Genomic DNA, 15,511 nt, shown 5'->3' with positions numbered 1-15,511 from the left:
CTAGTGGGATCGCCTGTACTGCCACAGTGTCCACCGCCAGCGCGCGCGGCCTGCCTCCCAATGACCGCGCCGGATCGCGATAAAGTACGGGTCCAGCAAGCGGGACCCACTCACCACCTCCCGAAGCGCGGCCACGCGATCCCGGAGAGCCCCCATCGTGTGTGCCTGACCATGTAGAAAACCGGAGCCTCTTGCTGTAGTTACCCGGCAACCAGGGCTCGGGAGTGTACAGCGCCGCTAGGGAGAGCTGGAGCTGCAGCAGTGAATGTCTCTGACATTTACACACCGCTGCTGCCCTTGTAGTCTTCACTTTTTCTTTATCATCCACTAGGGGTCACTGGAGTACTCTTGGGGATATGGACGGGCGTAGCCGAACAAAGGCACTGAATATTCAAATTTAGGACTCTCCCCCCCTCCATATCCCCAAGTACCTCAGTGTACTGTGCCAGTGTTTTTTCGGTGCTCACAGCACGAACATAGGCTTGTGGTATAACCACACTTGGATTTTTATTTTTTAATTTTTATTTTTAATTTTTATTTTTACACTTAGCACATCCCTTCCCAGTTTCTGGAAAAACATGGGTCCGGGATAGTGCCGCTGCACGGGCAGCGAATGGCGTGTCGGTCCTCACAAAGAGCACCCTCACAGCCACAGGCGCTATAAGAGGAGCGCATGGCGTGTCGGTCCTCACAAAGAGCACCCTCACAGCCACAGGCAGCCACTGTCTCCTGCAAGCTGAACGGAGCTTACAGAAAGAAGCTCCGGCACAGCCAGGATGAGACAAAGAGCTGGAAGAGCTACAGCTGCAAGGAGCTTACAGAAAGCCCGTCACAAGAGAAGCTGGAGGCTAAAACAGAGCTTGCAGAGAGAAGCTCGTCACAGCCAGGATGAAAACGGCACAAGGTATGGGTGTCAGGGCGGTCAGCGCACGCTGCCGCCCTACTGTGTGTGATGTTATACTGTAACGCCGCTGAAGGGTCCTGCTTAACTACCCTACAGAGCGGCCGCACGTCACTCAGCCGCCGGCCGCTCTCACTGTACCCGCCGCTAAGCACGCCGCTGAAGGGTTCCTGCTTAACTACCCTACAGAGCGGCCGCACGTCACTCAGACGCCGGCCGCTCTCACTGTGCACGTTGCCCAGACTTTACCGTGTGCTAAAGAGCGGCCGCACGTCACTCAGACGCCGGCCGCTCTCACTGCGCTGATGGACCGGCACCAATACAGAGGCGCCGCCGAGAGTCTCCCGTGTGTTAACGAGCGGCCGCACGTCACTCACGGACGCCGGCCGCTCTTCCAGTCACCGCATGCTGATGCCGGACACAGAAACTGGGTACTATTGTTGGAAGGCCCGCCGCCGCCCGCTCTTCCGGACGGCTCCCCGGCGCTATATACAGCGTTCTCCTCCTCTCCCTGCACCCGATACCCGTACGCTGCAGGTAACATGGGGATGGGGGAGGGGAAGTAATGCCCATAGCAGCAGCAAAGGCTGCATGGGTTAAAAATAGACACAAGCAGCAAAGCGATTTTTATACAGTGTCAGGGGCTATAATATCACAGAACTGTGATTATACATGTTATATATATAATATATAATGAAGATTTTTGCTGCCAGAACTGTGTCTGATATCAGTATAAACTGTGATTATATGTTTAAGCAATTTATATATATAATATATATATGAGGCTTTGGTTTGCAATAGGCTATCAGTGGCATAATCTATTCCACGTTTAACCATGTTTTCTGTTATTTTCTGTTAAGGCTGCAAGATAATAACATTAACTGCAGGCAGTGTAATGGATAACTAAATTCATGTATTTTTACTGTATCCTACACCTGTGTTATCATTGTATAATCTGTATAATAGGCTATTAAGCCTATATATTAAAACTGCAGCAAATAACCTGTACGGTGATTTTATGTGAAAACATGGCATGGCGGCCATTTTAATCATTGCTGTGTTTCCAGTTATAATTCCAGAACACTCCGGCCATACACCTCTACTCCACAAGGAGGCGCAGGGGTGTTAGTGGGAATTTTTAGTTCAGGATAATGCTAGAACATTCCTGCCCTACATCTTTAAGCCACCAGAAGGCGCTGGGGTGTTAGTAGGAATTTGGTTCGGGTTTCATATGCCATGTGAACTACTTTTCACATAAAGAACACTTTAGTTTCCTAAAGATTTCCGTAGAGATAAATATGCTGTTCAGCAATAACATATTTATATATATATATATATATATATATATGCCATATAATAACTTCATTAAGTCGTGCAAGTGTCTGTCTGTTGCCGATTATGATGTCTGTCTACATAGCGAATAAGGCTCTAGTGCAGACTAAAAATATTTAATTATTTTTTTTAAGAAACCTATGTTAACATTGGCATTTCAAATTAAAAGAGCGGTAATCGGAGTCTCGAAATGACTCTGCCAGCTCTAACAAAAGACAGTCTTTACAAAGGGCCAATTTCCCTTTGGATACCAAAGGGTTTATGTCACTGGTCTTATAATTTAATGCACGATTCTATGTCAAATCTCACACCGAATAGTGCAGGGTTTTGGACAACCATACATAATCGTTTCCAAAAGGACGCGATCCACCATTGGAAGATGCGTTTCTGTCAAACATTACAAAAACCCAAGATACAGTTGGGTCACTAGAATCTATGTATGAAACCATGACGATCACTGTTAAAAGAAGCTGCAGAGTATATCTGTTAAGCTTCTGCTAACGCCGGTTATTTTCATTGTCGCTAGTTAAGCGCGACAAGGCCAGAGCTTGTTTGCTCCTAAAATAATATACTTGTAACGGCATTTTAACCCTTTATAACAAACAGTCACGCTTTGTAACGAAGGGACGTCACAGTCAGCAAGCCAGTGGTTTGATGACCTCTTTTATAATTGTGGAAGCGCGTCTTTACATGTTACTTTTGCGAGATTTCATGACTTCAACTCATATATGTCTCAGCTATTTACAGCTTAAAGTACAAAACTGATTCTGTCGAACGGTTTGGCAATATGTCATTTAGTCTTTGCTGGTTTATAAACCAGCCAATAGTACGCCAACAGAGTCAGAGTTACTTATTCCCCTCTGTTTGAGCAAAACCAAACAGCTCCGTTGCAGTATCAATCAGCAAGTCATTTACTACAGTTAGAAAATGGATTTTCTGTAGTTAGTATTTGCTTTTTGCAGCCACAAAATTGCATAATTGCATTTGAAATTCACAATGCGTATTTACCCAGTCCGGTTTCTTCATCACAGGTTCTAGCGTTTGCAAATCGCCACAACCATTACCCATTTCATTTCTACCGTTGCTTATCGCTTCCGGTATTTACCAAAGTGATGTTGGGATCATAGCTCATCTCACATAAGAACTATGTATCAACAAAGTTCTTCTAACTTGCGCTACTAAAGTATACTGCGGTAGCAGATCAAGTTCGAAAACAATCGCATCTAAGTCTGTCTAAACGATGTCAATTCCTAGGTAAGATTATAAATATGGTAAGTCAAAGACTTTTACCTACTACACCAGCAAGAACAAAAGTACACGCACTCTAGCGGTACATTGGTGTATTCATCTATTAAGAATAAAGATGTGTTTTCAATTTAGTTCGCCACCATTCACTCGCGTTTTCCACAGAGGGACAAGGGTGCTTATACTCTGGACGACAGTCACAGAGAGTCAGGATTTGTAGTTAAAATCAACTCAAAGGTTCTAAAACACGACAGATTGCTGTCGATAAATGTCCTAGAACTCTGTGCATTTTACAATGCAATAAATGATTCGCTTTCAGTCTGACCAGGCATAGACTCTGGTTTCTCTTCAGAACGAATACATCTTTCGCTTTTTACTAAAGATTTCCGTGGAGAGAAACAACCGTGAGTTTCATGTAATTTTGTTTTTTCATGCCTAGATCACGCTGGCCTTAAGCAGTCAAACAAAGCAACGCCAGTTGTATACACAACAACCAGTGAGAACCAAGAAGCCGCATGGCAATGCAGCAGGTCACTCAAATCTTCAATGGCTCAGTACGCCATTAGGTGAAAATGTCAAGAGATCAATCAGTGAGTGGACATCTGTTAGACAGATGATCTCACCCGTCAGGATTTGGATCTTGAAAACTGGACATTAAATCCAGAGGTGTTTCATATGTGAGTCCACAGAAGGGGGTTGTCCTCAAGTATACATGATGGCATCTCGCCACAATTACAAAAGCTCAGTAGGTGTACAAAACAGTTCACAAGGGCAGTGGCGGTGAAATCTCTCACATTCATGGGGTCATTCAGCATCGTGTATCTGGCTCCACCATTTTCCGCTTCTCTCTCCGTTGCCAAAACGGATCAGAAGACAGTTCGTCACAGTCATACTGGTGGTAGCTCATGGGTTTCGGAGAAGTTTGCTTCTCGAATTTTCAAGGAATACTTGCACACGATCTTAGCCCTCTCATAATACGTCCAACCTGTTACATCAGGGAACGTTCTTTTATCCATAGTTACCTATATACCTATTATCTGTATACCTATTATCTGTGTACCGCAGCTGCGGTTGACGGGGTGAGGGTTCAAACCGCCCTCTTAGAAAATAGAGCATTACAGTATCGGTTATACCAACCATGTAACGAAATAGTAAGCCGCTTAAGGCAGCTCATTATTAAAAAAAAATTTCGTGTGCTTACATAGGTTGTAAACCTCGGAAGTTTCCAACATCATACTTCAAGTACCCGTATTCGGTTAAACGGGATGGGATGGAAAACTGCGTTCATCTGCACTAACAGTGCAGGTATCTGTGTGGTAAACGTATTTTCAAAGACGTTTGCCTCTATTTGCGTCTGTAAACATCTTTCTACAAGGTGTCACCAAAGTTCAGACTCTATTTATCCCACCTACAGCGCCAGGCGATTTGAGGTTGGGTTCAGATTTATTACAGTTTTCATATTTTGGAACCCTTTCAACAAAGGGGAATTAAGTTTCATATTTTTTGAACCTTTACAACAAATGAGAATTAAGTTTCTTACTTTGGAAAACATTTTTCTTCTAGCCTTGCCTTCGGCAAGGGTGCTTCGGCAAGGGTTTTGTTTTCATATTTGGGTGCCTTGTATTCCAAGCCACCGTATTTAAGTTTTCTCATGACAAAGCAGATCTTCGGACGAAATCCGCTTTCGTATTCTTCACATCAATATACCAATAGTGGTTCCTGTGGGGACAGCACATTCTAGAATTCTGAATGTGGTACACGCATTACGCGTTTATATATGTACCGAACGTCTACATTACGTGATATAAATACGTTGTTTGTTCTATATAATACTGCAAACTGGGGTTAGCCAGTTTCTCAGCAGACATTATCCAGTTGGATAATAATGACTACAAGTCAGGCTTACTTTAAGGCTAAGTTACAATCGCCTACGTCAGTAATAGTTCATCCCACAGGTTCTGTGGGAATGTCAGACCCAGCGGGTCGTGGAGCGTCTATGACGCGGCTACATAGCCTTCAGTGCACCACGTTTGTGCACGTTTACACGTTATGAATGGTGGCGCCATCAGCATTCAGCTTTGGCCTGCCTACTGTTACAAGTATCAAACAGCTCTCCCGCCCACGAGGGAAGCTTTGGTACGTCCCAAGAGTACTCCAGTGACCCCTAGTGGATGATAAAGAAAATAGGATTTTGGTACTTACCAGGTAAATCCTTTTCTTTGAATCCATAGGGGGCACTGGACGCCCACCCAGAGCAGTTTTACCTGGGTTGTTTTAAGCTCAAGGGAGCTTAGTAAACAAATTTTACTTGGGTGGTGTTAAGCTCAAAGGAGCTTATGGTAACACATTTTCACCGATTGGTTCAAATTATAAAGTTCTATCGGTTAAGGTGTCAACTGTTTAGTTGACAATAAGGTTACAGGTCAACTTTGTGGTTGTCTGTTATGTTATAGGAATTCTCCATTGTCAATCCTCTCTATATCCTGTTCGCTCAGTAAAAAACACTGGCACAGTACACTGAGGTACTTGGGGATATGGAGGGGGGGAGAGTCCTAAATTTGAATATTCAGTGCCTTTGTTCGGCTACGCCCGTCCATATCCCCAAGAGTACTCCAGTGCCCCCTATGGATTCAAAGAAAAGGATTTACCTGGTAAGTACCAAAATCCTATTTTCTTTAAAAAAAAGCTCTTCTTATGGCTGCCTGGAGCAGCCCCTCTGTTGTGTGCCTGCTATCTGCGGCACCAAGTACAAAACTAAGCTCCTGTGCAGGGAGGCGGGGTTATAGAGGAGGCGGCGCTATGCATTCTGGGAACAGTCAAAGCTTTTCAGCCTGTTGGTGCCTCGGATCAAGATCCTACTCTACACCCCTATGTCTATCCTTGTGGAGCCCAGTGTACCACGCAGCAGAAAAAGTCAGATTGAGATGAGGGAGCCGAGAAAAGGAGACGGGGGGAGACCAGCGGGGAGATAGGGAAGAGCCACGCAACAGCAGTGTAGCAGGAGGATGTGTCACAGCAGCGTCCACGCTGCCGTGAGCGGCGGCTGTGACACGTCCTCCTGCTACGCTTGCTGGAGCCACTGCTGTAGTGCTGCTCTCCCCCTCTCCTGTCTCCTCCTCCTCGGCTCCCTCATCTCAATTCAACTTTTTTTAAAGTAGAATTGAGATGCCAATTGGATAGCCCTTGTCGGATCCATTCCGACCAATGCATGTCGGAATGGATCCGACTTCAATTGAATATACCCCTATGGCTGTATCTTTCATGTGTTACAATAGAACATGCCAATCAAGTTATATGGGCAATGTAGAATGCATAAACAAATACATGTGATTAGTTAAAAAGTTCTCTTTCATCCATGGAATACACTGGAAATACAGTGGTATAGGTGCACCTGGAGGAGTCTGGGCACCAAATGGTTAAGCTTTTAACAGCACAGGCTCCTCTTCCCCTATACTCCACCCATCAGTTTTATTTTGGTGCCTGGGGTAAATGTATGATGCAGTGATAAGAGTGGAGAAGTGAGCCAGTGGAGAACAACTAATCAGCATTGAAGTAACATTTATAATTTACATACTATAAAATTATACAAAGCAGCTGATTAGTTGCCATGGGCAACTTCTCCACTCTTTTTTTAATTTTTTATTGTTTATTGGTAAATACAGACAGTATTAAGAGTGCAATCATACATACAGATCGACAGTTTAGAACAAAATAGAATTAAAGCTCCACAGTAATACAACTGCAATGAAAGGAGATGTAGGGAGATAATATCGTTATAGAATAGACAGACTTATTGCAACTACGAAATAGAGAGAGGAAGGACTGACCTCCTGTAGGATCCCATATCACTTAAATTGAGTAATAACCTAAAATGGTGGGGAGCCTCCCTCTAGCACAGTCAGGTTGTACCATGAGGTGAGACATACTATACCACGGAGAAACGCTTTGTCGCCTGTAGATAAGGTAAGTATATAAGGTAGCCGTATGTCAAAAAATGTATGGGCCCTAGATTCCAAGTCTAAAGAGCAGTCTATCCACACCATCCTGTCAACATGGGCTAATCTAGGCAACATAAGGGACAGTGGGACGGATGTATTCTGGATCCATTGGGACAAGATGTTTTTTTAGCCACTGCTGCTATTTTGGCAAGTAGTAATCTAGTGCCTTCATTGTATTGAGGAATCATGGACGGGGTATAATAATTCCACATTGCCCACGGCAGTGTCACATTAAAAGGAATATGTAGAGTATTGTTCACATAAGATTGGACATTAATCCAAGAAGAGTGAACCACCGTGCAAGACCATAAACAGTGGAGAATATCGGCCTCAGGGCGGTGGCATTTAAAACAATTTGAGTTATCTGATACTCCTGTGATGATTCTAAGCCCTATGAAGGATCTTATATTGCATTTCAGCAAACGAAGAAGAGATCAACTGTTTGTTCAATATAACTGAAGCCTGAACAATAGTTTGCAAGGGGAGATCAGAGGAAGAGTCCCTCCATTTAGCCATGCCCGTAGTCATGGTAGTAAGATCTAGTTTCCTCCTAACCTGTTCAAACAGTAATGATGTAGGAAAGGAGGTACCCAAACGTTTTTTTAATCAAAATATCTAATACAGTAAGGTGATTTGGTAGCATAAGATCAGTCAGTAATTTTACAACAAAGCTACGGGCCTGGAAATAAGCGAATAAGGGGATCTGAATGTCCGGGAATAGATCCTTGAGCCTGGTCAGGGTGTGGGCAGTGAAGAGACCATCATCCATAAAGTGATAAGCCAAGCTAAGTCCATGGAGATGCCAAACCCAAAATATTGCGTTTGGGTTTCCATTTTGAAAGTCTCGATTATACAACAACGGTGAAAAAATTGTGCGAGTATAGGATAAGCCCAATTGCCTACGAGAGATACGCCACGCCAAACTAGGGTTATACAATAATAGGTTCTCCTTTACCACTGCGGGCAAAGAAGGTGTCGGAGTATATAAAATTGAAATCAGAGAGCAATCTGTAAGAAATCCTTGCTCAATATCTAAATTAACAAAGTTATTGGCGTTTCCCACCTAGTCCAATGCATACCTTAAATTAGATGCTATAGCATAATCTTGTACATTGGGGAGATTAATGCCTCCCAACGACAATGGCTGCTGTAATTTCAGTAGTGATATCCGAAGGCGTTGACCCGCCCATATGAATGTAGATAATGCCCTATTAATAGATGCAATATCTTTTTCACTCAATAGGAAAGGCAGCATTTGGACTGGGTATAAAAGCCGAGGGAAAGATATAATTTTAAATAAATGACATCTTCCAATATAAGGTAACGGTAAATGTCTCCATTTTTCAAAATCTTTTAACATTTGAGCTATAAAGTGGGAATAATTGAGAGCATATAGATTAGTTAAATCACTAGGAAACTTCAGTCCCAAATATATTAAATGGTCTTGGGCCCAACGAAAAGGAAAAAAGAGGATCCCCACCCCGACTTGGCCGCAGTATGTAATGCTAAGGCTTCTGTTTTAGTAAAATTAATAAGAAAGCCTGACACCATTTGGAAATCAGTCAAAATGCCTTGCAGCCTAGGAAGCGCCTGTTTTGGGTTACTAAGATACAAAAGTAAGTCGTCTGCAAAGGCCGATACTTTTACCTCCGTATCACCTAACTTAATACCCTGCCACGTTGTATCTATAAAAAATACTCAAATTAAGGGACCTAATGCCAAATTAAACCATAGTGGCGAGAGCGGGCTGCCTTGACGGGTTCCCCTGGACAATGTAAAAGGCACCGAGTTTAATCCATTAATGGTCAAATGTGTTACCGGGTATGAGTGCAACATTTTAAATATACCTATAAAATCCAGGCCAAACTGTTGAGCGTGCAGTATTCGTAAAATATGTGGCCAGGAAACTTTGTCAAATGCCTTATCGGCGTCAAAACTGACAATTATGGCTTCTTTATTACCCTATTGGTGATAACGATGCATAGCTGCCACTAATGGTGCCCATACACTTGTGAGATAATCGGTGCTAACCTTCGATTTCGACCTCATCTGTGAGAGAAATCTAAGGATTGTATGCACATTTTAGGTACCTTGCGACGTGATGCGCGTGCACGCCGGTCGAATCTCGCGTCTCAAGATAGTATGTGCTGCACTTGATATTTATCGAATCGCAGTGCGATCGCATGTGTTTTTAAAAACACATGCTATATATCGCACTGCGATGGGCACCCGCCGGGAGCAGATGGAGGCCGCTCCTATTCGGCGGTGCCGTGCCCATCACGTGATTACCATGCGATCTATCGCATGATCACATGGTAATCACTTTGGCAGTTCAGGGGCATCGCATAAGTGTATGGGCACCATAACATCCGTACGTTATGCACCGAAGTTCTGCCTTTAACAAAACCATTTTGGGCTGGATGCAATATCCAAGGGAGAAAACTCTGCATTGGCTGTGCCAATAATTTGGTGAATAGTTTCAGGTCCTGATTCAACAAGGAAATAGGCCTATAAGATTGGACCTGCGTGGGGTCTTTTCCCGGTTTTGGGAAAACTATGATCCTAGCCTCGGTGAAATTTGGAGGGGAATTAAATAATGTAAGTAGGTGTGTCAGGAAATGGTCCTGAAGGAGTTGATAGTATTCTGCTCCAAAACCATCTGGGCATGGAGATTTACCTTTGACTAAATATTTAATCAAAAAGGCCAGTTCTGCATCTGTTTCTGGTGCAGTTAGAAAATCCCGCTCCGCCTCAGTAAGAACAGGCAGGTCCGCTTTTAGAGAGAAATTTTGTACCCTCTGCTGGACAATCAGATGAGTCATTCAATGTCTAATAATAATTCCAAAATCGATTAGAAATACCTGACGTGTCTGTGGCCGGGGGTCCAGCCAGAGGGTTAATTTGAAGTATACGGGAGGGGGCGGCGTGGGAGCGAACTAAATTAGCAAGCAATTTCCCTGATTTATTACATCCACGATAATATTTGCTACGCTGAATATCATGCGTAAATTGGGCCCATTCAGTGCAGAGAGCATCATATGAGTGTTTAGCATCTAAGCATTTTTGCCGAGAGTCAATTACTTCTCCACTCTTATCACTGTTTAATACATTTACCCCCAAGGGAGCTGGACATTTTATTTCAGTTGCTGTTGCAACAGGAATTATTATATATATTTTTTTAAAGCTTTTCATTTATTTTTCTAACAAATCAATAAAAAGGGAGTTTTCATTGTTGCCTAATGATCCTATATTTCCTCCAAACATAATATTTTGGTGGGGGATGTGTGGGGGTACCCCTCACTGTGATCAGCAAAATAAAAATTTTATATTCCGTAAAACTATATGTTAATACAATACATTTGCCAGACAACAAATGAAGACTATATCCACGATATTCTTTCTAAAGGTAATGTGTAGATTATTTATAAAGTACCTGTACAGGAATCTGGAACTGGTTTAGAGAACGGATATATTCCATTAGAACAGCTATGATGAACTTATGCGGAGCCTCCTAGTAATAAAAAAAACAAACATTCAAATAAAACATCCTTATAAAATCAGTAAGCAGTGAGTAAAAGAACACAGATATATGTGATTAAGTAAACATATTTACTTATTTCTATAGCGCCACATGGTATCTGCAGCACCGCACACCGGTTCCAAATACATTGTATAACAACATAATAGCACCAATAGTAGGATGGGGTTGCAGGTGGAAATGGGGGGGGGGAGGGGGAAGAGGGTGATTCATTATGGCTAGTGAAACCAAGTTATGAAAACACAGGTGCAGGAGTAGAAAGTAAATCACCTTTCAATTAACCTGTACCCAGTAAGTGGTGAGACACACAGGATCAGAGTCGCTGGTGGGGATGGGGCCAGAAATAATGCTAGGGGTAGAGAAGAGAGACCTGCTAGTGAGGGTTTAAGGTCTCAAAGAAGGAGCGTAACCGGGTGGAACTAGGGTGAACCTAGGTGGGAGGTCAGTACTCCGTTATGAATGCTGATGGACTTTTAAACAAGAGGTTGGTCCTAAGGTCTCAATTGAATGTGTGGATACTGAAAGAGTCTGATAGGGAGAAATTGTGAGTACCAGGAGCATGGATTGGGATGTAATCATGTGAGAGGCGGTCGGGATTCCGCTGGTCACTATACCGACGGTGGAATCCTGACTGCTAGAAATCCAAACAGTCGACTAACAAACTTTCTCTAGCATCCATAAGGGATATTGTGGATACTTGGTACGATGGGGTATATACGGGGTCCTAAGGAGCCAGTGCACTTTAAATTTCTTCACTGGGTGTGCTGGCTCCTCCCCTCTGTGCCCCCTCCCACAGGCAGTTTAGAAAAAAGTGCCCTCAGGAGAGGATGCACATCTCTGCAGCTCAATTTCTTTTAAACGTTTGTTATTTTCGGTATGCTGTTTGGGCAACCATACCTGCACCGTGGGAGTAAGGGGAAGGAGGGGGGGGGGTGCGGTCACCAGCCTTGCGAGGTGCAGAGCTGCATCCCCTCTGCAGGACCACCGTCCTGAGAGGCTGTTTGTTCAGTAAGGCACTGCGCCTTGGCTGTCACAATCGCACCACGCTGCACACCCCTAACACTAGCCTGAAGGTGACGACTGTGGTGAGTAAAAACCGGGTTCAAAGTGCGGCTAAACAAGGGCGCAGCGTACGGGACCCACTACAGCCCCCCCGTGTAGACTGGCTTCATATAGCTTGAACTAGCACTTGTGTGATGTTTTTAGGCAAACAGGAGACATTGCTAGACTTAAAAATCACTATAGCTCCGACGCCATTGCAGGGGGCGGAGCTACCTCAGAGCGGGACCAGTGGTGTTTTGGCACCTTCCTCTGTTTAATGCAGCCACAGACAGCACACACAGTGCTTCTTGCCTCACAAGACACGCTGGAAAACTGGTACAGGGTGTAGCAAAGGGGGAGAGCCGCTATTGTACACTATCTGGGTCCTCTACAGGACAGAAATTATTAGTGTTAATGTGATATAATTATTTGTCAGTCTCCCTGAAGATGTACAGCTAGGGGTGTGCTGGTCTCTCTCTCTCTCTCTCTCTCTCTCTGTCTCCTCTCACATACAGTAAGGGCAGACTTGAAAAGTATTACTGTCTGTGTGTATGTGTATGTTATTGTGCTTACTGTGAAACATGGGTAAACAGAAGCTGTGCAGTGTATGTCACACCAGATTCTTACAATTATCATCTGATTCTGTTAGTTGTGAACAATGCAGCCAATTTTCACAACTCAGTGAAGGGGCTGGGGGAGAGGGTCCAGAGCCCTCTTGGCTAGGGTCTCTAAAAACTATGATGTCCGATATGTCATCCCAGCTCACTGCTAATGTACAAAAAACTCGGCTACTACAACAGGCTGTTGCAGACTTAGCTGATAGGGCAGATGTTACACAGCTTCCCACCTCTCATGCAGCACCACAGAAGCATGGTTTGCCTGCTCTACTCTCTGATTCAGATGAGGACATACAGGAGGATGGGGAGGACTTGGATCCCGTTAGTGGGAATTACGATTCTGCCGAGGGTATTGAACCCCTCATTCTGGCTATATGGGACGTGTTAAAGCTCCCTCTAGAGGACGTTGCGTCACAGCAGTCATTTTTCTTTACACAAAACAAGCCTAATGTCACTTTCCCTGAGTTAGATAACTTATTCAAGTTAGCCTGGAAAAATCCAGACAAAAAAATTCCAAGTGTCAAAAAAGTTTTTGCGCACTTTCCCATTTGCTCCTGAAGGTAGGAAATTTTGGGAGGAACCCCTGGGGGTTGATGTATCAGTCTCTCGACTGTCCAAAAAGGCGGTGCTGCCTGCCCCGGGCTCCTTTACTATAAAGGATCCTGGGGACAGAAAAATAGAAACTACACTCAAATCTATTTACGTGGCAGCAAGTATATCGCAGAGGTCGGTCATAGCAGGTTGCTGGATGACCCATGCCATTCATTCGCGGGCTACTCAAATTCAGAGGGGCCTCTCCGGGGATATGCCTCTGGTCATATGGTGACTCTCCTCAAGCACATTCAGGACACTACACGCGTCCTGTGTGACTCACTTAAGGAGATGGGGAATATTAATGCTAGGACTTCAGCCATGGCAGTGTCGGCACGTAGGTCTTTGTGGTTGCGTCAGTAGATAGCGTACGCAGAATCCAAGCGCAGTGTGGAATCCCTCCCCTTTTCTGGAGAATGGCTCTTTGGGGTTGAGTTGGATACGTGTATTTCCATAGTCACAGCTGGGAAATCCACGTTTCTCCCTTCTGGGACCCCACGCCGGCTAGGCGTTCCTACCCAGGGCCGTCTGTGCAGCCCTTTCGGTCTAACAGATTTCGATCTAGGGTCAGAGGTGCCTCCAATGCGAATAGAGGCACCAGATGTAAGTCAAAAAGACCTGCCGCCGCCTGCTCTCAGGAACAGAGCACCAGTTCTGCTTCCACTAAGTCCTCAGCATGACGGTGCCCACCCACCCCGAGGAGCTCTCGAGGTGGCAGCTCGACTGCGTCACTTCAGCCGCATCTGGGAAGGCTCCTGCCAGGATACCTGGGTAAAGGAACTCATTTCTCAGGGCTACAAGCTGGAGTTCGACGGTGCTCCTCCCCAACGAATTTTCAAATCAAGCTTACCAGCTTTGGAGGATACGCAGGTTACGTTGCAACAGGCCATCAAAAAGTTGGTCCAGTCCCACGTCATTGTTCCAGTACCGATACCACAACAAGGCAGGGGTCATTACTCCAACGTGTTTGTGGTACCAAAGTCGGACGGCTAGGTACATACGGCCCATTTTGAATCTAAAGTCCTTGAATCCTTACATGAAGGTTTTCAAGTTCAAAATGGAATCCCCGAGGGCAGTGATTGCGGGCCTGGAAGTACAGGAATTCCTGGTTTCCTTGGATATCAAGGATGCCTAACTTCATATTCCAATTTGGCCACCTCATCAAGCTTATCTGAGGTTTGCCCTACTGGACGATCATTACCAGTTCCAGGCACTACCCTTTAGCCTGTCCACGGCTCCGAGGATATGCACAAAAAAGTGATGGGGGAGATGATGCTCCAACTCCGGTTCCAGGGGGTCAATGTTGTCCCTTACCTGGACGATCTTCTGATAAAAGCAAGATCCAGGGAGCTTTTATTGCTCCATATCGCCCACACTATCCAACTTCTGTCACGCCATGGGTGGATTCTCAATCTACAGAAGTCCCACCTGGAGCCAACTCAACAGCTCCTGTTCCTGGCGATGTTGCTGGATACTGTGGCCAAGAGGGTGTTCCTCCCGGAGGACAAAGCAAAACAACTTCAGGAGATGGTCCGCATGGTGCTCCAACCTACTCGTGTATCCATACATCTTTGCATCAGATTGTTGGGGAAGATAGTCGCCTCATACGAGGCGCTCCATTAAGGGAGGTTCCATGACAGAATATTTCAATTGGATCTCCTGAGCAAGTGGTCCGGTAAATACCTACAGATGCACCGGATAAGTCTGCTGTCTCCTCAGGCCAGGATTTCCTTCCTGTGGTGGCTGCAGTCCTACAACCTACTGGAAGGCTGGAGTTTCGGGATTCAGGATTGGACCTTCCTCACAACGGATGCGAGTCTGTGAGGATGGGGTGCTGTCACCCAAGGTGCACAGTTCCAGGGCAGGTGGTCAGTCTACGAAGCTCTCCTTCCGATCAACATTCTGGAACTTCCGGCGATCTTCGATGCTCTGCTTCAGGCCTCTCCTCTGCTCACGGATCACGCAATTCAAGTTCAGTCGGACAATGCCACAGCAGTGGCGTACATCAATCGACAAGGAGGAACAAAAAGTAGAGCCTGCGTGTGATAGGTGTCAAAAATACTCCTCTGGGCGGAAAGAAATGTATGAGCAATGTCGGCAATCTTCATGCTGGGTGTGGACAACTAGGAAGCGGACTTCCTGAGTCGTCACGATCTCCACCCGGGGGAGTGGGGTCTCCACCATCAGGTGTTACAACAGATCATCGACCGGTGGGGCTGCCCACAGATAGATATGATGGCTTCTTGTC

General features: G+C 45.0%; 1 protein-coding gene and 1 non-coding gene across 3 annotated transcripts in view; one reads left to right on the top strand and one right to left on the bottom strand.

Annotated features, from left to right (window-relative positions):
• Positions 1-15,511, bottom strand: part of RMC1 (regulator of MON1-CCZ1) — a 204,160-nt gene that overhangs the window by 20,773 nt on the left and 167,876 nt on the right. For both annotated transcript variants that reach the window (XM_063923596.1, XM_063923595.1), the window contains exon 16: positions 10,910-10,987. In XM_063923596.1, coding sequence (XP_063779666.1) covers positions 10,910-10,987 — 78 coding nt within the window. The remainder of the gene's footprint in view (positions 1-10,909; positions 10,988-15,511) is intronic.
• Positions 3,811-3,930, top strand: LOC134931274 (U5 spliceosomal RNA). The gene has a single exon (XR_010179068.1). It is a non-coding gene; the product is annotated as a U5 spliceosomal RNA (small nuclear RNA).

Source organism: Pseudophryne corroboree, chromosome 5 (genome assembly GCF_028390025.1).
Source record: "Pseudophryne corroboree isolate aPseCor3 chromosome 5, aPseCor3.hap2, whole genome shotgun sequence".
Taxonomy (NCBI): domain Eukaryota; kingdom Metazoa; phylum Chordata; class Amphibia; order Anura; family Myobatrachidae; genus Pseudophryne; species Pseudophryne corroboree.
Note: the sequence above shows the minus strand (reverse complement) of the source record. Positions and strands in the feature narration are given on the sequence as shown.